Source organism: Lasiosphaeria miniovina (genome assembly GCF_030549165.1).
Source record: "Lasiosphaeria miniovina strain SMH2392-1A chromosome Unknown B0T26scaffold_3, whole genome shotgun sequence".
Classification (NCBI taxonomy): domain Eukaryota; kingdom Fungi; phylum Ascomycota; class Sordariomycetes; order Sordariales; family Lasiosphaeriaceae; genus Lasiosphaeria; species Lasiosphaeria miniovina.
The window spans coordinates 5,366,341-5,392,928 of record NW_026848222.1 but is presented as its reverse complement, the minus strand read 5'-3'; the positions used below and the strand labels follow the sequence as shown (position 1 = coordinate 5,392,928).

Below are 26,588 nucleotides of genomic sequence, written 5' to 3'. Positions count from 1 at the left end.
GACAATCCGTTTCCCCCAAGAAGATTTTGGTTTGCCTCAATCACGAGAACCTGAAGTCTGAGAATCCCCAAGTAGTGTGTGGCGCACTCGTGGATCTTCTGGCCTATCCTGTCAGCTGGGGCTTGAAAAGTCCTGCCCATCGTCCAAATTCCACGCAAAGCGAGAGTTTGAACAAAAGGCAAGATGGCGCTAACCGCACTAATGCGGGGCGTGCATCTATCACCTGCCCCCTCCCCCGATCGCCCGCTGCCTGTCCAGTGTTAGTGTGCATCTCACCGAGCAGGGGTTTTGACGTGACGAGCCTTGCCAGCTGGTCTGGTCCGCGCATCAAAAAAAAAAAAAAAAAAAAACGAAGGAGCTATCACCAACACAGATATGTATTGGTTCTTGTGTTGGTGAAAAGGCTGAGATATTGGCCCCGTCAGCAGCGGATTATTGCTGCTGCTGCTTTTGTTTGTGTGTTTTCGGAATGTGCCAGCCGACAGGTTTGCATCAATCTCACTGCGTCTCAGTTCGGATATTTTTACCTCGTTCGAGCAGACGAAGGAAGGCAAACTGAGATTAGCAGGGAGAGCATCATCTATTCTCAGCAAGCACGGTGCGCGCTTTGGATACCTCCGCAAATAAATTCTACAAAAATCACCCATGGCTAGTTTGACATTGCTGGCCTTTTTTTCATGAAAAATATGTCAGTATCAATTATCCAGGCCCGTCCAGAGGACAAGCGGCTGTTTGCTTCTGTGTGTGCAGTGTTGAATCTGTCTTGCTCAGCGCTCGCGAGCCGTCAAATAAGCGCGGACAACCCTTGTCCAGCCGGACTAGGATTTGCATAGGTCGCATCTTCACCCCACGTTGCGGACGGGAATGTTTTCTTTTCGAGTTGGCGGGGGTGGGTCAGCCGGTCGAGGGCCCCCTTGGCGGCGTATTTTTGCTTCTTCATTTTTGTTGACCGTGTCGCCGACCGCCAGCTCCAATCCCAATAGGGACTCTATCGCCGTTCACTGAGTATCGTTCACGTCGATATTGGAATTTATTTCTTTGCAGTGCTGTCGCTCGCTGCCTTGGAATTCGTATATTTTATTTTTGCCTCCAGCATGGGCTGTATCCGTTATAGCATCAGATCTTTTGCTTATCTTGCATATCCTATCTTCAGGAACTAGAGCACAGGCCGCCGATCATCTTCACCCTGTGGCAGCAACGGCGTCAATGTGCGCTGTAATCATAACCAGGGCACGCCATCCGCAACCGCGTTGAAACATCGTCGGGGCAATCTCGACTATATAATACATTCAATGTTCAATAACGAGATGCAGGCCCCTTTCCTGAGAGACGCGGGAGGATAGTAGTGGCAGCATAGACGATGTAGGGAGCACTGTATTATGCATTGGCTATTTGGCCTGCATCGCGTGTCTCCCACGCCATGAACGCACAGTGCACCTTTTTGCTAGTGTAACAGTATGTACGTCTGGACTCTGGACAGGCTGCGGGCAGCCGCATAGACTCCCTAAAAGCTTCATTTGCATATCTTCCCACTCGGATAGCCAGATCCTCTCATTTAACCTGTGCCTGATACTACGACATGGCCCCTAGCCAGACCCTTCCATTGGATTGCTAGGTATTACTTACCGAGTAAGGCACCTTAGGTTACCGCCTTTAAAGTTCAAATGGACGAGACAATGGAAACAAACGCCTGTGGCCTTGGCTGCCGATCTGGCATAGATTGAGCTGAGGGAGCAAGATCCTGAGCAATCATCATTGGCTCAGTGCCGAAGCCCCAGCAGGGGAGGAGAGGGCCGTCATTCATCAGTAGCGCCCACAAACACAGCCAAAAAGGGGTTTTGTTGACGACCACACAGAAAATTTTCACGATGTGCCTAAAATTTCTCCCCCGCTGCAATCGAACTCTGCCATTTGTCGCCACAAGGCAAGTAAATAAGCAGCCGGTGGCTGGTCCATGAGCGCCTGGCCAGGGGGTCGAACGCACCATGCTCACTCCTCGAGAAGGGCGAGACGGCCATGTCCGTCCAGACTCCAGAGCAAAAAGCCACTGAGACATGCACCGTCCGAACGACTTTTTGCGCCGATGGTAACCCGCAAATACCTAGTAAGAGGCCCAGGCTGACTTTGACGCAGCTGGACGGCGGCTATTACTCCTAGTCTCCTACGGCTACCGTGTATACTGCGCGACGAGATTGCAAAGTCGCACTTCATGCGGGCCATTCCGGATGCGGCTCAACGGCAAACAATGGCCATTCTCAGTCATCAACAAGAATTTGGAGAGAAAACAATCCTAACCCAGCACGGCTCAACCGCCAAGTTTAAACCTACAAGTTTCCCTCGTTTTCCGGTTTGTAAGGCCCCCTTCGATGCCAAGCCTTTGTGGTGCAACGTCTGGCTAGGGGGCAGCTCTTGCCCTATGCTGCTTTTTCGCATTTGTTTTTGCGGAGTTCAATCGCTTGAACGCCAGTGTGAAGGCTGTTCGAGTTTCGGCACTCCTGGCTGAGGTGATCAGCCTTAGAATTCAGGTACGTAAAGCCCGCTCATTGGCTAGGATGCGGATCCACCGACGCCAAGGAATACGACATCAAACTTCAAGTCCGTGGGCCTCCCCGCAATCTTTGAATGCAAGGCCGGCCGGAATAGGAAAAGAATGTCGTATCAAAAGCTAAGGGGCCAAGGGGTTGATGCAGTAACCCGAAGCCCTCGGCAACGTCGCCGAATAAGCAAAGCAAAAAAAGGGGAGGCTTGACAGACAATAGCAATACCAAGCTTACACGCGGCGGGGCTTGGTCGTTAAAAGACGTAGTCTCACGAGGCCATTAACTTAGACGGCTAGCCGGAGCTGGAGAGTGAAGGGAGTCCTCGAGAGTGCATGTAGGCATGTACATGAGACGTACCGGATACAGAGAACAGTTATCAGCAAACCTCGGTGTCTGCTCCAAACACCAAGCTGGGGAATGTTCGGACTGACTGGGTCGGTGAGAAACCAAGCGTTCATCCCTACAATCCGAGCGCCACCAAAGCCACAGCGCGTCAAAGCTTGGACACCAAGCAGGCCTGTCGGCAACCCTAGTGCTGCTTGTAGATGCTTGCGGACTCGTCACAAACGTTGGCCGAAAAGCACAAAAAAAGAAAAGCCAACAGAATTGTAGCGTCCCTTCAAGTGCCGCGAGGGCAAGGGGGAGGGAAATCATGGGCCCCTGGTTGGATGGAAACGCCAGCACCCGAACCTGGGGGGGGGGGGGGGGGGCGGGGGGGCGCCACCGTTGCGAAATCGAGTCGACGCCACACTTTTCCATCAGCCTTTAGTATCTGCACTTCAAACATCAGTCGCAGTCGGAACACACGGACACAACATCAATCTTTTTGGTGATATGGCGAAACGCCCGGCTGAATGACTGCAACCCGGGCCTGAGACAGAACACCCAGCATCAGCAAGCAGCATGTAATCCCAATTCCATAAGCCGCATCTCGTCAAGGCCAGGCATGGCCGCCTAACGCCGGGCCATTTCGAATGCTATCCTATCTACGCCAAACTCTACTTTCTTGGATGCAATTGCTCCGTAGACTAACAACCGGGACGACGAGTAAAAGAGAGGACAGGCATTAACGACAAGACGAGAGATCTGTACCAAAGGCAGGCTGGCTGCGGGAAAACGCTAAAAACCCAAGCCCGGTAGTGGTCCTGTCCCTCATGCGTGCGAAACACGAACCCGGGAATGCTAGACTGTGGTTTGGGAATTAGTTCAAGAGCAGACGGACGGACGGGAAAAGGATTCCCACCGTTTTTTCCCAATGACGACAGGGCTAAAACTAAAACAACAAAGCTGTCCAGAGCTTCGGGCCCCAGCCTAGGCTGTGTTGTGTGTCTGTGTGTGTGTTTGTGTGCCATGTTCCGAACGGGCTACTCCGCACATTACCTTCCTTAGCTAGCAGCAAGCAAGCAAAGCACTCTGCAAGTCTCGTCACACCAGAACGAAGGCCGGAATTGTGCTGTCACCAGAAGGAATGGCGAGAAATAAAATGACTTGGCAAAACCATACGACTGGAACCGCCGCCAACGAATGGGTGAGCCAAAATGAACGATTAGAGATGAAAAGTTTGGCGGAAGAAATGAGGCCGTTTTTTTTGTTACAGGTCATGTTCTCTCTCTCGTGTGCAAAGCATGGCCGTTGCGTCCGGCGGGCGAGCAGCAGCATTCGACGAACGATGAATCATGGGGTGGGCAATTTGAGGGCTGCTCGAGCGTCAAGTGATGCCCGTAAGCCCCTGAGCTCTCGAGACTAGCAGAGTCATCTGCCATAAAACGGCGTGCAAAAAAGAAGGTGGTGCCGTGTATCGCGGGGTTGGGGTCGGGGTTGGAACTTGGGAGCCACCTTTGGTCTCGTTGAGATGCACGACGCTGCTTTCAGCCATTTTTCGAGAGGCTTGGCTTCGCTCTTGTCATTTAGCTCGTAGGTTAGCGTGGCGACGGCCAAAATGCGTTGCTCGAGAGTTGGGGTGGACGAATGGATTCCATGGATATGGATGGAATACTCCGATCCATGCCCTCCGCCGCTCCCAATGCCTTGGGGATGCATATTTGCCTACTGCTAGCTAGCTTTCCCTCCTACCCACCCTGGCTTGCCTCCTTTTTCGAGCCTATCTACACTAGACAAGTGCGTGCGGGGGATAGTTTAACACACATGGAACGTGGATTGAACAACGGCTTCCATGGATTGGCGACGCTAAAGGCTGGTCTCAAACCCGTCAGATGTGGCGACTAGGACTCAAATACCTACCCACCCAAGCCCCGGCAAACAAAAGTCAATTGGGAGACAGCCTCTGCGTATCTCTCGTGTTCACATTTGGCGGATAGCGACCACGCCGTAGCTCTAGAGATAGGGGCAATCCGAACTCTGAGCGTCGGATAGCGGACGCTAGACGGACGCTCAGGTTCGACTCCGAGTCCCCTTCCTTTAGCCACCCATACATATTGATACAGCCAACCTTATCTGCTGGGCCCTGAGGGGATGGGATGCCTACATGCTGTAGGGACCTGAACATCCGGCCACGGGACTGCACAAGCAGGTAGGTTGGCCGCGCATCCATCCCCATCCATTGGCACCATCCCCAAATGCAAATCCAAACCCCAAGATGTGAGCTATCATATCGCCCGTTGCGGAAAGCAGGAGGGTCTCACCTGCATGACAGGCTCCTTCAGAGCCTGCCGAGGCCGGCGTGCTCTTTCTCTTTTGAGCAGCCAGGCCAGGAAGGAGTGTTGGCGGCCTTGCGCCTACCCGATCCAAGTGGTCGCTCGGAGATTGAGAGGGACACAATATATAGGTAGAATGGCACCAAATCGGGGTCATGGTCGTCATCGTCGTCGTCGTTGTTGTCCCTAGCATAAGGTATCTTGGCGCAAGAAGAGGGCTAAGGGCTGTTTACTAGTCGTGCTGCTGCTGCTGCTGCTGCTGCTGCTGCTGCTTCAGAAGACAAGACGCTAGCTACTACGTACGGAGCAGCAACCTCCTTGGTGCATAAGACGCAGTCAGATTTCAACTCTTGGCACACGCCCTCCCCCGCTCTTTCCACGGCCTTCCAGGCACATACTGTGGGTACGTACATACCCCGCGGACTCGCGTTAGGTTGCCCTCAGCCAGTATCTCTCCAACCAACACACGCTGCTGCATACTGCGCACCGAGAGATATAGCTAACCGGGCATGCACCTAAGATACGGAGTATGCGGGATAACCAGGTGGCCAGTGTTGGCGTGTTGGCGAATACCTACCTAGCCTAGGTGCCTTGGGGGTCGTGAGCGTGCTGAGATGTGCTGTGAGACAAGCAGAGAGAGAGAGCGTCGAGTCCGGACTCCGAGACACGCAGACGCCCCTACGGCTTGCTTCTTCTGGCCAGTTCCTCTCCTATCGCTGCCCTCGATTCTAAAGGACCCTCAAGTTTGTGGGAGCATGAGCGGGAGGATCAGCAGCAGTAAAGCAGTAAAGCAGCAGCATCAGCAACAGCACCCGAAGTCAAACACCAGCTCTCCCTCTGCCTTGGACACCCGCACCCGCACCCGCGCGGATTGCCCGAAATGGCTTTCGTGGGTGGCTTTGCCGCACCTGCAACTGCACCCACGACTACGACTGCGAGGCAGCAGCACTTGAGAGCAACTTCCAGGGCCAGGACCTGGTTACCTAGGAACCCCCAGGGTACTCTCTGCTGCCGAGGGGTTGCAACGCAATCCATCTGTCTGTCTGGGGAATATGTCGCTTACGCTAACATCCATAATAGATGGAAACGTGGGGTAGTCGTGGTGGGAGTGGGAATTTGCTGATGGGATGGTGCCCGCTCCTGTCGGCGAAAGCACTCTCTGTTAATGGCCTGCTGCTGGCTGGGGGTGCTTGGCTTTGGGGCTGCCGAAGCTCCGTCCTCTTAGATTCGCTCACGGCGCCGTCATTGGCCGGCCCCCGCACCGAGGCACCTGCGGCCACCCTCTCTCCTATCGCAACGCACGCACGCACGCACTCACGCACGCACTCACGCACACCAACTCGGAGCTTTCCTCCTGCGAGCCAGCGGCGGACGGCCGCGGCGGACCTGTGTGGGCCTGCGGCTGGCTTCTGGCTAGCTAGCATACGCAGAGAGGTGCAGCAATATTTGCATAGCTGACACAAAGCCTATGAGAAACAAGATGGCTACCTGCCGAGCCTGTCCCTCTCTGAGGGGAGAGGCATACAGAACGCAGCAAACAGGCCGCGACGACGGGTTGCCGTGCATGCTCCCACCATCCACCTCCCAACACCACCCACCCCCAGGCGCCCACCCAACCAGGGAAGATGGAGTGGGCGGGTTCTCCAGTTCGTGGATATGCAAGTGTATGGCGTGCATATCCAGCCTAAGCCAGCCGTCGCCGGTCAACCGCAGCCACCAAAGGCCATCGGCGGTCCCTGTTTGCCCAGTGCAGCAGCATCCATTCCGGATTACACATCAGAGACATGCAGCTGGACGCCCATAGACTCCCCCGCGGACAGGCACGAGGGCCATCCCCAAGCTCATTAGCCTCTCGTCCTGCTGGCCTGCAATACTGCGAGGCCGCGCAAGAAGCGAGAGACGCTTCCACCACGCCTGCCCGACGAGTGGTGTCCTCGTATCAGTTGCTGCTTTCTGAGAGACACAGATCACCGGGACATCCTCCGGCCAAGCTGAGGACGCAAAAATGTAGTAAGAGAAAGCAGCGGGCCACGACGTCCGCCGCCATGTGATGTGGTGCAACTCGCGGACTGACAGATGATGCGCACCGGACGGGGTGGAAGAGGGTCATGTCCGTCTGCAGGAACAGGTTCCGGGGACGACATGCCGGCCAGGCTTGCCTGTCTCCCTCCACTACAGCAGCCGGGCGCTCTCAGCGCCGATCACTCCAGCAGCTAACGTCGTACATACATTGCCGCGCCCTTTTCCGCTTTGGCCGCTGGGAAAGGCAGGTAGGGTCCTCCAGTTCCATGGTTTTTCGTGTCGCAAGCAATCAAGTTGGTTGCTACCCAGGTTGAGAGACGACTTTATCACACATGCGACCAAATAGTGGCAAGTGTCTATATCTGGCTTGTTTCAATCGCGAGCTTGATTTTCCGGTCCCTACATTTAGCAACTGCAAACCAGAGATAGAAAAAACAGGTTCGGGTTGCTAGACTGGAAAGTGTCGACACTCGCGCAATGCAATCAATCTAAGTGCGAAGGGGGAAGCAGAAGGTGGTGGCATTTCCGCTGCTGCTAGTGTTGGCTGTATGGCATGGCGTGGGCGAGAAAACGGAAGTCGAGGCGTGCTACTGCTACCCTGTCTTGCCATCGCCTCTACCAAAAGCTGGTTTGCTGTACTGTACCAAATCACACCCGCCCTTGGTAACTATTGCCTGGCGTTGTATGTGTCCGCCTTAACAGTGACGGAATAAGGTAGGTAGGGGAGGTCGGTTGCTACGTGTTGTGTGTGTGTGTGTGTGTGTGTGGACATACAGTCTGCTGTGTGTCGCTCGTGGGCTCGGCATCGTCTGTTTGGGCAGCCCGCTGCCGCCGCTAGTTGGCCCACCAGTGAGTGGGTTGATGGGTGGGTTATTTACTCTACTCGATGATATCACTGTGTGAGTGCGTGCGTGTCTGTCTCCCTTTACACAAACGCAGACAGGCAGACGGACAGACGGACGCGAGGTTACACGGCAGCCAGGTCTTGTGTGTCTTCCATCTTTCTACGGTGATGTTGTATGGAATTCGTAGCGGAAAGCTAGGCTCCTGTGCTGTAGCCGTCTATCGTGCTTGCTGTCGTCGCCGTCGCCGTTGATGCTGCTGCCGCTGCTGAGGTGGTCCCCTCTGGTCAGGTGCAGTGCAGTGTCGTCTTGTCCTGTCTCGGCCTCGAGCCAAGACTGACTAACAGTGACAGGTAGACAGAGAGAAAGACAAGCGGGTAGCGGCAGCTGTCTATCTACCTACTTGTGTGTGTGTTTCTCCGAGTTCTCCCCCATTCTTACCATATCCTATCCCTCCTATCATATCATATAATGGCATAGTATATCACGCCCTGTGTACTATGTGTATGCGGTACTACTGCCACTCACCATGTTCCGTTCCCCGCCCGTGCCCTCGTTTCACTGCACTGGTCTGCACTGCTCGGCTTGAGCACCGGATCGGATCGGGTCGGATTGGACCGGGTCGGGTCGGATCCGCCGGAGTAGAGGTGGTGGTGGATGAAGAGGATGGATAAAATAGGAGGGGAGGGCAAAGGCAAAGGTTCCCGGGTATTGCGTGTGGCGTGTTACGTACGTACGTACGCACCGTGTGTGTGTGTGTGTGTGCGTGTGTGTGTGCACGAGTTGCACGAGAGCGAGTGCGTTGCCAGTCTGGAGAGCCGTGTGTGGATGTGGATGTGTGCAAGGTGTACGTACGTACGTAAGTAGACTGGACCAGGAGTTTGGGTGGTTTGGTGCGTAGAGATTGTACGTGCCTAACAAGCACCCCTCGGAAAGAAGTCCTGTCGTGAGCTACCGCTCCACCAGCTAGGACAAAACAGATACCTGTTGCCTAGAGGTCTGGGCAACAGTACATACATATATATGCTGTAGGCTGTAGTAGGCTGTAGGGATCCAGCACAAGTCCTCGACAAGCTGCGTGTGAGGCTGTAGGTATGCTGCTGCTGCTGTTGCTGGTGGTGGTGGTGGTGGTGGTGGTGGTTCATCGTCGTAGGCTTCGCAGTACCTTGCCACGGGTGAGTTACCCATATTGCAGGCCAAAAATATAAATATTAAAATGTCTGCCTAGCTGGCGATGGTTCTCGTGCTGGTCTGCCTATCTGTCTGCCTAACCGGCCAGCCAGCCAGTGAGTCGATGACGTTTCCACGAGTTGAGAGGTTTTTTGAACGCGCAATGTCTTTCCGTCGTGTAGTTGTCTGTGGAGATAGAGGCAGAGTGACAGGCAGAGAATTCGTGGGTGGCTGGCTAGCTCGCTGGAACTGTATCTCTGTCTCTGTCTCTGTCTCTGGTCTCGTCTGTCGTGAAACCGTGGCACGGCATCGAGCGACTGCGCGAAATAACACATAGCGGGCATCGTGCACAGTGTACGCGACAATGGGGCTAGCAGGCAGGTAATATGTCGCATCTGGCCTGCTAGCAGAAGATATAAAATAAAACAAATGAAGGGGGTGACGTTTTGTGGAGCGGGTTTGAGGGAATTACCCAAGGTACCTTACGCGACGCTTTGCTGTCGTATAGCTCGGATTTCTTCGACGGGCTCAGGAGAGGCAAAAAGTGGCAGGGCGCGCGCGCGCATGAAACGTGTCGTGTTCGTATCGTATCGTACAGGTGAGCTGTCATGGAGGGAGGGCAGCAGTGCAGCTAGGTCGGGTTCGGACCCAGCTCCTTACCTGCTTGGGGACGTGCTGGATAGCCGCCTAGTGATAGTGAGCACGACGGTGCGAGATATCCGCTTGTTGCTGTTGTTGTTGTTGTTGTTGTTGTTGTTGTTGTTGTTGTTGTGTGCTGGGTTGTAAAGGGGGTGTGGCTGTCAGACAAAGGGGGTTTGTTTTGTTTGTGTTATTCCACGGGTGATAATCTTCCCCCTTTTTGCTTTGCTTTCGCCTCTTCACTCGCCCGCTTTAGACTTTCCATGCGTCCATAAAAGCCATGCCATTGAAATATTCGCCCCCTAGCTTGTTGTCTCGCTGGTATACAGTGCAAGCGGCGCCATTAGTGAGCCATTTGGAAGACGGCAACAAGAAAGGTTCATGCTGCATGTCGGTTAACGGCAACTACCTAGGTAACTCTCTGCAAGAATTTTGTCAGCGTGAAGAAGACTGCGTCTGAGCTCTCACATGCAGCATCATCTCCGAGCTTCCCACCCGGATAATGCAGCACAGTTCCCCCAGCAACAGCCATCACAATGCCGGCTTAATGGCAGTGAGAGAGCATGCTGTTGCGTGACTCCTCCCCATGCGGATTATGGTAAACGATGACGACAGCCAGGACTATGGTAAGGGCAGCGCTCGGAGCAGTATTACCGGCGGTGGTTGTCACAATGCTAGATTCTACTACCTTCAAACCACAACCACGGGCTAAACCTACGGACAGGCCGCATAGAATACCTGTTTGGAAGATTACTGTTTTGAGGTGATTCTAATGGTACTATTTGCATCGTGATTGGGAAACCCAGAGGATACAAGTCTAGACGAAAGTATGGGGGGTGATGAGGGTCAAGTAGCAGTACTATTGTTTGATGTAGATTCCCACCTTTCACCTGTCCGGCGGCGACGAAAGCAATACATTTCCAGCCGAGTTAAGAAGGCCATATGAAAATATATACTTTACTACACAGCTTAGCCTCATGACATGACCCTGGTTAAGTGTTGTAGCAGTTGAGTGAGGAGCTTCAGAATCCGGTATTTCTTACATCAGAGCCTTGGCACGACACACATGCCAAAGTAACTGCCTTATTAAGCTGAACGGAACCACTGAAGCCATCGTCGGTGAGCCTGCCAGCCGTAAGGTGGCATAGGTAACGGAGTAAGGCATTTTTGTCAACTCCTTATCTAGCCCGAACCTTTCTCAGCTAGGGACTGGTCAGTTGGAAATCCGGAGAGGGGGATTATTCGATCGGATAGACCTAAAATAATAACTCCTTCCGGAGAGTTTAAGGAAAAGAACTGCTTTCGAGTGTAGCGAGCAGCCCGCCGCAAGGGCCCCCGGAGGCAAAAAGGAAGAAAGAAAGAAAGAAAAGGGCCGCTCAACTCCCGTTCCTGACTTGCCAGGTAGCGTATTCTATTCTCAAGGCAGTTAATTTACTTGGTGGTATCCTTGTCCTTCTGACATGGCTGCTCGTCCATGCGCAGGTAACTATGTACCCTGCGGTATAGAAGGAGGAAGGGAAATGAGGAATATGTTGGCTTACATGTCTAAACAGGAACATGGTAACACGCTTGGAGAGCCCTTAAGACGGCCACTGTCTGTTATTCATTTAGTTCCGCATCAAAAACCCGGTGGTTATGACTAGGTTGTTTGGGGACGGCGTGCCGGTTTTATTTAATCATTCCGTAGTTCGAGGGTGCTATCATGACTCGGTATCAATTGAGAGGTGTTTGCTTGAGGGGAATTGATGTTGTACGGAGTGATTAATAGTCTTGATTTGAAGCAGCCCCTGTCTCTTTTCCAGGACTACCGTATACGTATTCTCTCGTCGGCGGTATAATTCAAGCTTGGGGTCTGTAAGGCGGCCGGGGCCGAGGTGCACGTGTTGCGAGCAATCCGTGGTCACCTTGACGTCGAAGTAGTAGTAAGGAGTCTGAGGACTTCGCACGGATCCTCCTGCCAGGACTCCGAGGCGTACGTCGGCTGCGAGGTGATCTCGACGCCCCACAGAAGCTTCGACCCTATCCTCGTTAAGGCTCAGGGAGTTGTCTTCCGTGACCTTCCGTCTCTAGTGGACAGGGTCGCTGGGCTGCATCGGCAGAAGGTCTAGCTCGTGCTAGATATAGTGTATCACCGGCACCGCTGCTTATCCTAGACCTCTTCCGCCTGCTCCACCAGTTTCTCATACCGCGGCCCGGGCGGCGGGGGGTTGGTCAGAGGGCCGCTCCTGGCATTTAAATCCCAGTCCAAAACTTTTTGAGATGTTCGCGGATCTTCTCCTGGCTCGCCCCCGAATCTCTAAACTCTCTCTACTCTGACGAATCCAGTCGACCCAAGCGTCCTTGAGCTTGACGTACAGCTCAAGTTCGAAACCAAACAGAGCGGGTGTGTGCGCACGAGAGGACGTGCCGGTATCCGTTTGGTCCATTTCAAGGTCGTTGGCTACCCACAGGGTACTACCACCTTGGGTACCTTGAAGAACATCTCGACGCCCGAGACAGAAGGCCAACCGTCGTGATGCCTACTCAGCCCAGCTATATGGTGGCGGGCGCGGCGGCGTCGATGCGCGTGCCGTTGGGGATTCGTTTCCTTATTCGCTATTCGTGCTGGTGACTGACTGAGAACATCTCGACGCCCGAGATAAAAGACCAACCGTCGTGATATAGACTTAGCCTAGTCTTGTGGCGGCGCGGCGGCGTCAGCAAGTGCGTGTCGAGTTGGGCTGTCACGATTTGCCGTATGCGGGACGGATCAAAATCCTGCTGGCAAAATAACTAGCTCTAACTAACACTTAAACGGCTTGGAAGCACCACCAACCGGCCATATCATATCTATATCTTAGCACTCTCCTCTCTCACACTTCTTCACAGTCTCGCACTTCCTTCATTTCACTTCACTTGTTCCCCGCTACCACATCACCTACCTAAGGCATAGTAACAAAGCCCAGCCCAGCCCGGCCCAGCCCACCATGTCGACGAACAAGGACGCAGTGAGGTCGTCGTCGTCGTCGCCGGGATCGCTGTCGTGGTCGTCATCATCAAAAACATCATACACCGGCAAAATATGGCGCGACAAGGCGAGCAAAGCCCCAGTTCCCTACCTACAGCATACGCATTGCCCACACGCTCGAGGCGTCAGACTCGTTTGCGAAAGCCCTGGCCGGTACTGGTATCATTCCCAAGGCGGCCGACCACAAGAATCAACATCCCGAGGAGGCCAAGCATCTGCCACAATTTTTATTACCGTTCCAGCCCATCCCGGACAACGCGGAGAAGGTGATTGTCGACTGGGTCAACGCTGCAGCCTGGAAAAAGCTCCGCCCTCAATTCTCCAGCCGAATTGCCCAGGTGGAACTCTCCAGAGACAAATCTCGGCCATACGTCTACATGTGGGCGCCCAAAAAGTGAGACCTGCAGGCAGGCCAGCGGCGCGGCGCGACTAGGTTTCCATGGATTGGTTGCCTGCGGTCCTAATCGCCGCACTGGGGAGTCGACGTGTCCATTCGCGAGGGAGAGAGAGAAAAGCACGGGCTGGACTTGGTGGTGTTTTGTTCTAATGTTTTTGGAATATGGATATGCCTAGATAATAGTCATGTAGTTTGGCAGCGCCTTACCTGACACAATAACACGAAATAGGGCGGGCGTCGGCCGGAGCGATGCCTTAGCTAATTACCTTTAAGTTAGCTACTAACGTTCATGATATGCGAGTTAGCCATGATAAGCGAGTTGGCCACCTTAACGAGATTTGGTGGGGCACAAGCAAAAAGATGTTAGTAAATTGTTAGTGATCTTATCAATTTCTTATCGCATTTGGCTGCGCACGCTACCCGGTCTCGTTAAGGTGGCTAACTTGCTTATCATGGCTAACTCGCTTATCAAATACGTTATATCTATTTTCAAGATCCCGGGCAGTGTGCGGGGTGAGTGAGAAACGAAAAGAATGCCGACCAAAAAACACGAGTAGCAACAGGGTCCAGAACAGTTGAAGACACGCTAACTTACCCAACAAACAGCCCACCCCCATCCCTGTTGTCAGGTTTCTTTCTTGAAGCGGCGGGAGCTCCGTCTTGTCTTGCACAAACTAACACAAGGGCGGAGACGTGGCGAGCCTATCTATTGAAAGACATGGGAGTGGAAAGGAGAAAGAAAAGGACAGTCAATTGAACGAGACTTCGCAAGGTCGTGTAGAAGAGAAAGTCTATTCGAACTGTGGTACAAAGTGGGCCGTGCCCGGGGAAAATCCACTTGTTACACTGCCTAAAAAAATTTGACTTTTCCTGGGGAGCTAGCGCATTTAAACTTCAGATGAATTTGCTACATCTATACATACATACATACATACATACATACATACGGTCTTGAAGAAAGCAGTGTGATCTTGTTACACCACATTTGACACTATTCGCACATCAGGCCAGGCCGCGCAGGGGTCCTCAAGATCACACTGCTTTCTTACTATGGTGTTGTGGGTAAGTTTCCCCCCCTGGCTAGTATAGTCAGGGGTTAGGGTAGGGGATAGAGGTTAGTGCGTACGGAGGTTACAGGCAAAAGTTTTCACAGTGGGACGGGTACTGGCAAGGGTCACGGTCAGGGACCCACTGTCCCCTCCGATGTACCAACGCGTCGCGCACAGCTGTCAATCCAGAAAACCATCACCACCTTTGCAATGGCTTCGGATCCCCCCTCTACGCCACCCTGCCAGCATTTCAAGAATCCTGATATTTCCCGCGATGAGCGGCTTCAAGTTCAAACTCTCCGCAATATTGGCTTGACGTACGAGCAAATAGTTACGCAGCTTGGGTTGACCTACAACCAAGTTAGATATGCTTCCAGCGCTCCAAATGTTACACCAAAGAAACGCTCTGGTCGACTTGGCCTTCTCAATTCCGATCAGATTGAAGATCTGATCACCTTTATTACCTCCTCAAAAGCCTCTCGCCGAATGCCTTACTCGAAGATTCCTCTTGCCCTTGGCTGGAGCTGTTCAGAGTACGCCATCCGCTACGCCCTTCGTAACGCTGGCTTCAAACGCTATGTTGCATACCGAAAGCCCCCGATTACCGAGAAGAACCGAAAAATCCGCCTCGACAACGCTCTCGATCGTGTACACTGGCCTCTCGAGCGATACTACGAAATCCTCTGGACCGACGAGACCTGGGTAACTGCTGGTACCCATCGAAAGGTCTGGGTTACACGCCGTCAAAACGAGGCATACGACCCGACTTGCATCGTTGAGCGTGAACAACGGCCAAATGGATGGATGTTCTGGGGTTCATATTCAGCAAAACATGGAAAAGGGCCTGCTCTTTTCTGGGAGAAGGACTGGGGATCGATCACTGGAGAGAAGTACTCGGAGAGAGTTATCCCTCTTGTTGATGCGTGGTTTCGGCTTCATCCCGGCCAGGTATTTATGCAAGATAATGCCTCTCCTCATACTGCCCAGGTCACTCGCGAAGAGCTTACAGCTCGAGGGATTCCTGTTTACACCCATTCTCCCTATAGTCCTGATCTTAATCCGATCGAGAACGCATGGAACTGGATGAAGGATTACATTGCAGTCAACTACCCGGCAAAGATGTCATACGACCAACTGCGCGAAGCAGTAAATACTGCATGGGAAGCGGTCCCTGAGGAATTCCTTAGAGAGCGTGTAGATACAATGCCCGTACGGCAACAGGCTGTCATTGATGCCAATGGAATGTATATTCCTTTCTGAATTGACAGCTGCGCGCGACGCGTTGGTACATCGGAGGGGACAGTGGGTCCCTGAACGTGACCCTTGCCAGTACCCGACCCACTGTGAAAACTTTTGCCTGTAACCTCCGTACTAGAAAAACCTGTATTTTCGCTAGTACTTTGTGTGCATACCGTTGGCGTCAATCACCGCCTGGCATTGGGCCTGCATAGATTCAAACGACGTAGCCAGAAAATCGGCAGGTAGCTCATTCCAGGCTTCCAAAACGTATCCCCTCAACAGATCGCAGCTTGGGTCTTCTTCTAAGCCCCATTTATCCTCGATATAATCCTTCATCCAATTCCAACAGGTTTCTATTGGATTCAGGTCAGGGGAATATGGTGGCCAGTAAATAACCTCAACACCACGCTCACCAAGGTCCTGTTTGGTGAGAGCAGCTGTATGCCCGGGAGCTCCGTCTTGCATGAGGACTAGTTCTTCGCCTTCTACCCTCACAAGACGAATCCAGCCATCTATAATTGGGACCGTATGCTCTCTGTATGACTCGCCCGTTACTGTTCCCCAGTCCTTTTCCCAGAAAAGGCCAGGTCCTTTTCTACGCCCTGAAAAACAACCCCAAAACATCGAGCCTTTCTTGGGTTGGTGACGCTCAACGATGCATGTTGGATCCCACTCTTCACCAACACGCCTTGTTACATATTGCTCTCGATGAGGGCCGCAGGTAACCCAGGTTTCGTCAGTCCAAAGGACCTTTTCCCACTGCTCGGGAGTCCAGTTGAGGTGCTCGTGAGCCCAGGCGAGACGTTTTTGTCGGCTGGCTTCAGTAATCGGGGGTTTCTCTCGTGCGGCTCGACGACGGAAGCCAAGACGGTAGAGGGCGCGCTTAATGACCCAGACCCCGAAGGCTGCTTCGAAAAGAACGGCCGCAAGCTGTAAAAAGCCCATTCTTCTGTTCTTTTTGGAAGCGCAGACGAATTCAACGAGCTCGTTTTCCTGCTCCTGTTTTAAGGTCCTAGGCCGGCCAGCCCGGGCACCAACCGTAGCCGATACGGCCCGCACGGCTGTGCGAATCTGGTGTTTTGTATGGCCGGTAATAGCTCTGATATCTGCGTAGGATTTGTCTGCATCGTAGTATAACGTCCGTATGCGTTGACGTTCTTCAACGGTTAGGTGCTTTGTTCCGGCGCTCGTCGCGTTACGCGGCATTTTGGCGGTTGGCCTTGTTGGGCTGGTGTAGAGGACTAGTGTAGATAAGTTGAAAATTTCAATCATCTGTAATTGTGGTAAATGGGGCTGCGGGTCCTATCCCTAGCTGGTACTTGAGCAGGGGGTAAAACTTGACTTGGTGGTTCGACACTATTAGCTGCGTGTGCCCTTTATTAATCCTCCTCGGACCCTACACGCCGGGGGCGTTGAAGCCTGCGCCCCAGATGGTCTTGTTGGATTTGGCGATGGTTTCAATTACAGGTCGCTAGGCGCAGTTGAACCTGCATTGTACCGACCATCAATTTACTATTTTCTGGCGGGCAAAACAGGGATTTCAATTTACATACAGTAAGTACCTTTTGGCTAACTACGGTGTCTATTTGACTTTCTCGTGAAAAATGGACGAAAGACAAAAAAAGAAAATGAAACGTGACAGACTTCAAAAATATGCGTCAGCCGCGAATCGAACGCGGGGCCCATCGATGGCAACGATGGATTTTACCACTAAACCACTGACGCTGGAAACTGCTCGTTGGTCTGAGCTTTGTGTCCACTTAGACTGAAAACGGGGTATATGACAGCTGGGTGCGGGGCCCCACTTCTATTTCCTCCCTTCTGATGAAATGCGAATAGGGGTCGTCTCGTACGTACCTACCGAGTACAAAAGCATTTTATTCCCCAGATGCTCCTGTCTCTCTATGGCTACCTAGGTAATCGCAGCGACCCCTTTGGCTCCCTCTAGTCTTGTGGAAGTCGTTGCTACGGTTGAAAAAAGAACACACAACAACTAACCACCTACCGCTTTACCTCGCCCCTTACTTCCACGGACCTTTCCGCACAAGATTCCTCGACAACCAACTTTGCAGTAACAATCGCTCACTCACTCATAGGACGCCACACCTCTAGGTAGGGGACACCTCGGAAGACAAACTCAACTGCAACGACGACAAATTTCTTCACATCTCTTCACTTCTTACATAGTACATACACCGGCCGCTTACCACCTACCCGCTATCTATCCTACCCAGCCCTATAATACGTACGTCCTCACCATCACGCCACATGAAACAGGAAACAGCAAAGTAAAATCCTCAGTGCCTTTTTCGCGTGCAGAGTCAATCTAGTAGTAGGTATATACTACACGCAGTATATATAGCCTAAGGGAGGGGGGGAGGGGGGCAGGCATTCTAGCAGCCGGTGCAGTGCAGTGCAGTGCAGTGCAAGGCAAGGTATATCCTCCTCGTCCGCTCGTTTGCTCTTGCAGTCGATGTCTGTCCCACAGTTTCCGCTCTCATGAATCCATGCCGTTGCCCAAAATGTAAGAGAAAAAGAAAGCTCATAAAAAAAAAAGAGATACTCGCTAGCCTGCAAGAAACTTGTGATCAATCGCTCTAGAAAGGACAATCCCACTCGTTTCCAAAGAGACAAGACAAGACAAGACATGCTGTAACGCCAATTCGCAACACCCATACTGGTCCCCGCCAAACACAAAACGGCTAATACACGCTCCCCTGGATGCTCTTGTCCTCTTGCTCGGCCCTGCGCAGGAGCGCCTCGTCGGCCTCATCGGTCAGCGTGCGCGCCAGCTCGTTTTCGTCGTCGTCGTCGTCGTCGGGCTCGGGAGACGTGCCGCCTTCATCGCCGCGCTCGCCGTCGGCCTCATGCTCCCCGTCGCTACTATGCGGATGGTCGCCTAGCCGGTTCGCACGCATGCCGCGGCCCATGCGGCTGCGGTCGCGGTCTGCCCGGTTGCCGTGGTGGGGGAAGGGCGGGAGGACGGGAGCGAGCCCCGCCACGCTGGTCCCGGTCCCGGCCACGGCCCCAGTCCCGTTAGCGACGGCGGGAGCGGTGCCCCTCCTCCGGTGCTCGTCGTCCTCGGACGAGTCGGCGTCGCTGGCCACGACGCTGTTGTGCCCGCTGTAGGTGCCGCCAAAGTCGCGTCCCAGGTGCAGCTGGGCGCGCTCAAAAGGCCGCGGCGGCACATTGGGGCTCTTAAGATGACCGCGCAGCCGGTCCTCGACCGAGATGAAGGACGGCGTGCCGTCGGGACTCGACACAATGTCCTCCCGCGCCTTGGTCACGTCAATCTTCGGGCCGCCTCCGCCCAGCGCCGCCGCCGGCGACAGCAGACCATCACCGCCGTTGGTGGTGATTGACTGGAAGCGCTTGGCAGCGGGACGCCGGCTGAGGATTGTGTGGCTGTTGGCAGTGCCATTGAACGAAGGGTTGGCGATGCCCTGCGTCTTGGTATGAGCCGTGCTGGCCTCACCGGCGTTGGCGGTCACGGTGGCGCCGCTCGAGCCAGAGCCGTTGTTACTGCTGCTGCCACTGCCACCCCCGCCGGCGCCGCTGCCGCCAACCTCGCTGCCCGCGGCGGCGGCGGGATCATCAGAGGTGATGCTGTCGCTCTTCACCAGGTCAGCCAGCGTCTGGCGGATCTTGAAGCTCTTGTCGTGGTTGCAGCCGTCGGGGCAGCCTCCCCACCTCCGGCGGATGCCAGGCGAGCCGACGGCATATGAAGCAGGACTGGCACTAGCGGTGGCAGAGAGGGCGCGAGCAAGCGTGGAGCTGTCCTTACTGTTTGCGGTCTCCTTGGGCGTCCCCCCCTCCTTGTCCTTGTCCTTGTCCTTGTCTTTATCCTTGTCGAGTAGGGCCCGCTGCCTCTTGAGCTCCGACCACGTCCGCAGCTCGTTTTCGAGTATGAACTTGCCGCTCCCTTCGTCCTTGCGCATGATCAGAAACTCGCAGTGATTGACGTTGCGCAGGTCCTCAAAGTACTCGACGCTGAAGTGGTACCACTTCATGAGGAAGACGCGGGACATGAGGCCGTGGGTAACTAGGACACAGACGCTCGCAAAGTCGTCCTCGCCGAACTGGCGCCACAGGCTCTCGTTGAAGCCGCTCACGCGGTCGTAGGCGTCGGCGGCGCTCTCGCCGTTGGGGATGCGGTAGAAGAAGTGGCCGTAGTCGGCACGCTCCTGCCACATGCGCTCCATCTCGGCGCTGCAGGGTTGGAAGTTGCCAAAGTCCTGCTCGCGGAGGCGCGGCTCCTCGTAGACCTTGATGTTGTTGCGCTTGAAGGGGCTGGGCTCGGGGTCGTCGCTGGTCAGGGTGGCCAGGATGCCCTCGGTGGTCTCGCGGGTGCGGCGGTAGGGGCTGGTGAAGAAGTGCAGAGTGTCGTCGGCCCGCAGCATCTCGCGCAGCCGGCGGCCGGCCTCGTACGCCTGCTGCCAGCCATCCTGGGTCAGCTTGACGCGGTGGTCGGGGATTGTCTGGTGGATGTCGCGGTTCTCTGTGGCGGCAGTCATTAGCCTTGGCGCAACAGCCGCGTCGTTTCAAGGGGCCAGGCCGCCATACTGTTTCCCTCGGACTGCGCGTGTCTGATCAAGATGAGGAGTCTTGGTTTCCCCATGGCGGCGGTAGGCGTGGTACAAAGCACAAAGCCCAGCACGGCAGAGTCAGCTCGAGGCAGATACAGCAGCGAGATGGGTTGGCTCGCGGATTAGCTGGCTGTAGAAGCGGCGGCCAGGTCCAATGTCTTGGTGGCCGTTGAAGGCGTTGGTGGGGAGGGGCGCAGCTGAAGCGAGCGGCGGTGGGTCGAGGTCAGGTAAGTCGCTACGACAGACAACGGGCTCCGGGCAGCCAGCGGAAAGAGTGAATGTTTTCGTGTTGGATGTATGTGCCAGGCAGACGGAGACACGAGGCTGGTGGTTTTAACTTCTGGGCAGAGTAAAGTTTGAACTCGATGCAGAAGCACCGCGGCATATAACACGAGGGCTTTCGTCTCAACAAGCACGGCGCGGCAAGATATTACAAATGCGGACGTCAGTCACAAGCGACGACGGGTGGGCATGGCGTGGGACATGGGCAGCTGCAGTTGGGCTTGGACACATAAAGACCCCACCAAACTTTGACTTGACGTTTCGAGTTCTTGGGTTCGTCTGTAGACTCCATACGCGCGCTTTGGATTCCTTGCACGGTGCAGGCACGCAGCGCCTGACAAGGCAAATTGATGTGCTGCCGCCAAGTGCATGCAGCCTTGGGCAGTGGTCCTCTCCGCCGATGGCCGATGCAGATGGAGGGGCAAGCAAAGGGCGATGAGTGGCGATATCGGCTGGATGCGCTCGCGTGAGGTCCGTCCCAGGGCAGCGGATTGGAAATTTCTGGGCTGTTGGAGGGGATGGGCGCCTTCGAGGCTGCCAATCAGACGTCGGATGATTCTGCAATGCCTGTCAAGGGCCTGTTGAGCCGGCAGTTGGGCGCTGAGTCTCATTTGCCTCGGGCGGCTAAGCGAATCAAGCGCCCTGTTAGTCGCGGGGCATGGCGAACATGTCTCTCATCACCAACAGTTAATAAGCCGCATCGGCACAGAACGTATCAGCGATGCTGACTTGGACGTTGGTTTGGATAGGCAATGATGTGCGCTAACCGAGAGTTATGTTGGTGATGCAGAGGCATTCTTGCTTTTCTTACATTTTCTTCAGCTGCTAGAGAGAGTGTGATATTGAAAATGTCCCAAGAGAAAAGCACAGAAGTCAGAAGAGAGGGATACCACCATAATAACCAAAATAACGCGCAACTATTCCGTAGTCTGGGCATTCGCACTCAAAAATCTGATTGCCTTGCCTGCCTACCAACCTACCTAGCCTAGGTAAGTCAGCAAGGGGCGCTGAACGGCCCTTTTTCTTTCTTTCTTTCTGTCTTTCTGTCTTTCTTTTTTGCCTCCGGCGAGCTGCTCGCTACGCTCGAAAGTCGTCTCCCCTCTCAGAATATCCAGAACTTCTCCATTCTGGGGTTATGCGATCGGCCAGCCCCCATTATCCATTTCGTAACTGACCAATCCCTAGTTCTAGAAGGTCAATTATATATTGATACATTGTAGATAAGAAGAAAGCCTCTCTCCGTTCAGCTTGATATCGGAAGGAGTCAAGATGTGATGTGGCGCAAGCTCGCCAGCAGCAGCCCCGCCTGCGCCACACCAGCCCGCCCACCGTTATGCCATTTTTAGTCCCTGACCTGACCTTGCTGTAAGAAACGTACCGCGAATACCGCGCCGCAACTTTAGCTCATCGTCAACGACGCAGCGCAACGCAGCGCAACGCAATATCACCATTCCAACTCAACACACACGCACGCGCACGCGCACCACAGTCTTTGATCGCACCCACACAAACCCTACGCTCAGTCAGAACACTATCCATGTCCGCCCCCGGGCCCGAAAGCATCCCCCTCTCCGCCGACCCGCGGCGCAGCGCCCGGCGGCCACCCGCCAAGAAACTCAAGACCTCCTCCACGCCCACCGCCGCACAGGCCGCCAACCTCGAAGCGCTCTTCGCACACCCCGAGCAAGAGATCCGCCTGCCTCCAGCACCCGGCACCGTTGCACGGCGAGCCCTCGCCAGTGCCGCCCCACCGGAAATCGTCGCCAACGTGCAGGGGTCGAGCGCGGGCGCCGGCAGCGGCGAGTTCCACGTGTACAAGGCGGCGCGGCGGCGCGAGTACGAGCGGCTGCGGGCGATGGACGAGGACGTAGCGTTAGAGCGAGCAGCCGCCGACTTCGCAGCGGCGCAGCGCGCGCGGCTGGAGGCGGATGCGGAGAAGACGCGGAAGAATCGCGAGAAGCGGGAGCGGAAGAAGAACAAGGCGGGGAAGGGGAAAGGAGGGGGAGGACAGAAGCAGGGGGGTGGTGATGGTACGGCGGTTGCGAATGGTGGTGGGGGAGGTGGGAAGAGCGCGGATGCGGCTGCTGGAAGAGACGAGGCGTCGGCGACTGCGACGGCGGATGGTGAGAAGAGCAGTGACGTGGGAGGAGGGAATTCAAATTCCGCCAACACCAACAACTCCTTTTCCAGTACGGCCGCTTCACGCAGAGGAGGGCAGTCTACCGGCAAAACGCAATCGGCGGGGGCAACGGCCGGCGAGTCGGGGCTGATCATTCACGACGACGATTGACGGGGAGCACATCACTGTTCACCAACTTGACACCAAAAATAGACTAGACACCTCAGGCAGACAGCAGTAGACGGATCATGATGCATGCGGGAGGGGGCCGGTTCACGGAAACCCTTTTGTCTACCATGGCCAGGTCTATAGGGGCATTTTACTACATGGTTTTTTCTCGGCGGAGGAAGATAGCGGGCGGGCACACACACCCCCCAGACCTCCCCAAACAGTAACCGACCGGCTCTCAGGCCCAGGTCGTTACATCTAATCATCTCCTCCGGCAGCGCCGGTGCCAACGCCCGGTTGGGCCTTTCTGGCGCTGCAGATATCGTCCACTCTCAATAAGAGACAGGCAGCCTGTAAGATAATGGTCAGTCAGCACGTAGTAAACAGCGGGTCTGCCATAGACAGTGGGACTACCATAGACAATAGAAACGCACCTCGATCGCAGTCTTCATGCTCTGCACCTTGATGGCCTCGGGCTCCCACACGCCGTACTCCTTCATGTCGACGAGCACGCCCGTGTCGCCGTTGATGCCCCACGAGCTCTTGCCCTCGGCGTGCTTGGCGCGTAGGTCGGTCAGCACGCGGACGGGGCTCTTGCCGGCGTTCTGGATGAGGGTGCGCGGGATGACCTCGAGGGCCTCGGCCACAGCCTTGTACGGCCACTGCTGCACGCCCTCGATGGACTTGGCCATCTGGGCTAGCCGCACCGAGACGGCCATCTCGGTGGCGCCACCGCCAGGCGACAACCTGGGGTGAAACATGACGTTGCGGGCCACGCCCATGGCGTCCTGCAGGTTGCGCTCGACCTCGTTGAGCACGTCCTTGGACGGCCCCCGGAGCAGGATCGTGCACGCCTTTGGTGACTTGCACTTTGTGAGGAAGGTGAAGTACTCGTCGCCAATCTTCTCAATCTCGAACAGGCCGCACTGCGTGCCCACGTCCGACTCTTGCAGGTCCTCTACTCGGTTCACGATGGTGGCCCCCGTGGCTCTCGATATCCGGTTGTTGTCCGTCTTGCGAACGCGCCGCAGCGCCGTCACGTTGCCCTTCATGAGGTAGTGTTGTGCGAGATCTACACGTGTGAGCGGCATTCATAAAGCGTCAAAAAGGTACTCACCAGAGACGCCCTTTTCTGTAATGACTAGGTCTGGGTTGAGCGCCAGGATGTGTTCGCACATGGTCTTGACCTGCTCCTCCTCGATCTGCAGGATGCGGTTCCAGTCCTCCTCCTTGGAGATCTCAATGTTTGTCTGCGACTCGCCCTTCTTGTACTCGAGCGTGCAGTCAAGCAGGATGATGCGCGGGTTCTCAATCTTGCGGCGCATCTTGGGGTGCGTGATGTCCTTGTTGAGCATGACGCCGTCCAGCACGCGGCTGTCCTCGATCTCGCCGCCGGGGACCTTCTCTACGCGCGCGTACCGCTTGATGTCGACCTCGCGCTTGCCGTTGCCCACCTCCCACGCCACGGTGCGCACCGCCTTGAGCGCTAGGCTGCACATGAGCTCCGACCACCGCGACACGAACTTGGTGCCGATCGACGACGAGATGAGCCCGTGCATGGCCTTGTCGTCGTTGATGTCGATGGGCATGGAGATGTCGTCGACAATCTGCAGCGCGTCCTTGAGCGCCCGCTTGAAGGCCTGGATGATGACGACGGGGTGGATGTTGCGCTCCAGCTGCGGGAGCGCCTGCGCCAGGATCTCGCCGGCTGTGTCTCTGTTAGCAACCTCCCCCTCCCCCTTCCCCTCCCCCCAGTCAGGGTCATGTAGAGCTCACCCAGGATGATGACGGTTGTGGTGCCGTCGCCGACCTCCTCGTCTTGGGTCCGGCTGAGCTCGATCATGCTCTTGGCGGCCGGGTGCGACACCTCGATCTCGCGGAGGATGGCGTGGCCGTCGTTGGTCAGCACGATGCCGCCCATGGGGTCGAGGAGCATCTTGAGCATAGCCTTGGGGCCGAGGCACGACCGGATGATGTCGGCGACGCTGCAGGACACGCATGCAGGTCAGCTTGCAGACTCGTGCGGGCAGAAGAGAGTGGACATGACATACGTCTTGGCGGCGGCGATGTTGGACATCTGGGCTTTGCGCCCAGTCTGCCTCTCACCGCTATTGGTGTCTGCGGAGCGCGGTGCGCATGTCAGCCGACTAGCCCAGCGTAGCAAGCCGGCTTGGGCCCGGGACTGGGGAGGGGAGCAACATACTCATCACCACGACAGGTGCCTGCATCTTGCCGGTGCTGTGGGTTCGTCACTTGAATAATTATTTACTTTCCGTCTGGGTGCTCGCGTCTCGGCGTTGGTCCAGAACTCGGACACGCTGTGGACTCGGGAAATTCAGGTTCTGGCGACGTCTGGGTCAGGCGAGGTCGGCGGCGGTGGCAGTTGCGGGTGTGTGTAGTTGTTTGTTCGAATGTGAATTTGTTGCCTCCACTTAATCGCCAATTGGTAGGCGGGCAGGTAGCTTCAGGTGGGATGGATGCCCCCCCCTTCGAAAAGTTCAGATACTGGACCAAGCTCCTTCCTCGCGGCGGGCGCCAGGTGGGGCCAGCAGCGTGGCATCCGGCAGCAGCTGTCAACTGGAAGCGGGCGCGAGGTTGGCCCTCCCTGGTTAGCGTAACGCGGTTACCACCGTCTCGAAAAGCGGCCGAAACATTGCATTAATTCAACTACAACTCCACAAGAAGACGGCAGTTTCTCGTTCATAACCTGCCACAAACTGACCTCTTCACCTTTGCCTAAACATTTTCCACATCGTTCGGAATAACAAATGCAATAAGCTATCCCCCCACCCTCCCCTTTTTTTTCATTCCTTTTTGTCTTTCTCTCTGCTTCACCTGCAACACAGAATCCTCACTACAGGAAAGATAGATCACACCCCATCACCACCTCAGTCCTCGTCCTTAACCCTTCAGCTCATATCCAGCACAGGCAACATATATATTACTATCTAGTGAGAACGTGCTCCCTACCAACCCAACTAGCAAGGTAGACATGTAGATTGCCTCCGGCGGCCTGCTCGCTGCGCTCGAAAATCGTTCTTTCCTCTCAAACTCTTAAAACCAGAATTTGTCTTCGGTGGCTTCAGTGGCTACCGTACGTTCAGCTTGACAATCCCATTTCCCCCGCCAAAATGAATATATACCCCCTGCACCTATAACCACGTACCAATTGCCACTTACCACTTGTCACTTGCCATAGTTACCTTGGATATTTGTTTTTATTTAATTATTTTATTTAATTATAAAATGGCCCTTTACCTAGCCGTGCCTCGTGTTGTCCTTACCTCTGTCTTCACGCGCGAGAGAGGAGTATCGAGTACAACATATGAAAATGAGCAGAACCCGACTTGACCGCAAATACCACGAACCCCAAACACCATGTCCCAAAACTATCAGACCAGAAAAAACTCCCGAAACAAAAACAAAATTAAAAACTCCTATAAGATGAGAGACACGAAAAAAATGAGAGGCTAAAAATGCGGTAATGAATCTCAGCGTAAGAAGAAATGTACACATGCAGGCTGTCTACCCAGGTTTTGCCGTCCCTCCCTCCCTCCAGTGCCAGTGCCGGTGCCAGTACCAATGCCGCCTAGAATACTCCTACTTCACATTTGCGTGTCCTGGCAAGCAATGCAAAGTCATGAAAAAAGGGTGAAAATGAATTAAACAAAAATTTTCTCCGCTTAGTGATATGTGCAGATGCGTATTATTCGCACTTTCTGCTGAGTGAGCCCTCTGAAGTAATAATGTATGTACGTCGCATGTCGGGCATGTGTGGCCGTGTGTTCGTGTGCAGGTGTGTGTGTGGATGTGTATGGGTGTGGTGTTGTTTAATTAGTCACATAATGTTCCCCCTCTTCTATTACTGTCCACC

The 26,588-nt window shown here is 54.7% G+C and overlaps 6 protein-coding genes and 1 non-coding gene across 7 annotated transcripts; 3 read left to right on the top strand and 4 right to left on the bottom strand.

Moving 5' to 3' along the window:
- Nucleotides 1-2,705: 2,705 nt before the first annotated feature.
- Nucleotides 2,706-3,154, top strand: B0T26DRAFT_705738 (uncharacterized protein; the record flags this gene model as incomplete). Its single annotated transcript, XM_060441770.1, has 1 exon — nucleotides 2,706-3,154. The coding sequence occupies exon 1, from the start codon at nucleotides 2,958-2,960 to the stop codon at nucleotides 3,150-3,152; it is 195 nt and encodes a 64-aa protein (XP_060299121.1). The 5' UTR covers nucleotides 2,706-2,957.
- Nucleotides 3,155-12,833: 9,679 nt separating this feature from the next.
- B0T26DRAFT_801798 (uncharacterized protein) lies at nucleotides 12,834-13,601 on the top strand (the record flags this gene model as incomplete). The annotated part of the gene is made up of 2 exons (XM_060447034.1): nucleotides 12,834-12,892; nucleotides 12,942-13,601. Coding segments are annotated over 2 exons (425 nt in total), but the record flags the coding sequence as incomplete, so codon positions are not given.
- A 3,612-nt stretch (nucleotides 13,602-17,213) lies between these two features.
- B0T26DRAFT_t96 lies at nucleotides 17,214-17,284 on the bottom strand. The gene has a single exon. It is a non-coding gene; the product is annotated as a tRNA-Gly (tRNA).
- Nucleotides 17,285-18,261: 977 nt separating this feature from the next.
- B0T26DRAFT_750493 (histidine phosphatase superfamily) lies at nucleotides 18,262-20,177 on the bottom strand (the record flags this gene model as incomplete). The annotated part of the gene is made up of 2 exons (XM_060445228.1): nucleotides 18,262-20,057; nucleotides 20,123-20,177. 2 exons carry the CDS (start codon nucleotides 20,175-20,177, stop codon nucleotides 18,262-18,264), a joined length of 1,851 nt encoding a protein of 616 aa, XP_060299119.1.
- Nucleotides 20,178-21,111: 934 nt separating this feature from the next.
- B0T26DRAFT_705722 (uncharacterized protein) lies at nucleotides 21,112-21,488 on the bottom strand. The gene has a single exon (XM_060441769.1). It carries the CDS (start codon nucleotides 21,362-21,364, stop codon nucleotides 21,143-21,145), a length of 222 nt encoding a protein of 73 aa, XP_060299118.1. The 5' UTR covers nucleotides 21,365-21,488; the 3' UTR covers nucleotides 21,112-21,142.
- Nucleotides 21,489-21,796: 308 nt separating this feature from the next.
- B0T26DRAFT_705720 (uncharacterized protein) lies at nucleotides 21,797-23,170 on the top strand. Its single transcript, XM_060441768.1, has one exon. It carries the CDS (start codon nucleotides 21,965-21,967, stop codon nucleotides 22,715-22,717), a length of 753 nt encoding a protein of 250 aa, XP_060299117.1. The 5' UTR covers nucleotides 21,797-21,964; the 3' UTR covers nucleotides 22,718-23,170.
- B0T26DRAFT_740213 (chaperonin Cpn60/TCP-1 family) lies at nucleotides 22,973-24,942 on the bottom strand (the record flags this gene model as incomplete). The annotated part of the gene is made up of 6 exons (XM_060443820.1): nucleotides 22,973-23,065; nucleotides 23,149-23,786; nucleotides 23,832-24,422; nucleotides 24,491-24,699; nucleotides 24,766-24,832; nucleotides 24,918-24,942. 6 exons carry the CDS (start codon nucleotides 24,940-24,942, stop codon nucleotides 22,973-22,975), a joined length of 1,623 nt encoding a protein of 540 aa, XP_060299116.1.
- Nucleotides 24,943-26,588: the final 1,646 nt, after the last annotated feature.

What these genes read in the sequence shown, in the direction of transcription:
- B0T26DRAFT_705720 (XM_060441768.1), top strand. Translation starts at nt 21,965, where the DNA reads ATGTCCGCCCCCGGGCCCGAAAGCATCCCCCTCTCCGCCGACCCGCGG.
- B0T26DRAFT_705722 (XM_060441769.1), bottom strand. Translation starts at nt 21,364, where the DNA reads ATGCCCAGACTACGGAATAGTTGCGCGTTATTTTGGTTATTATGGTGG.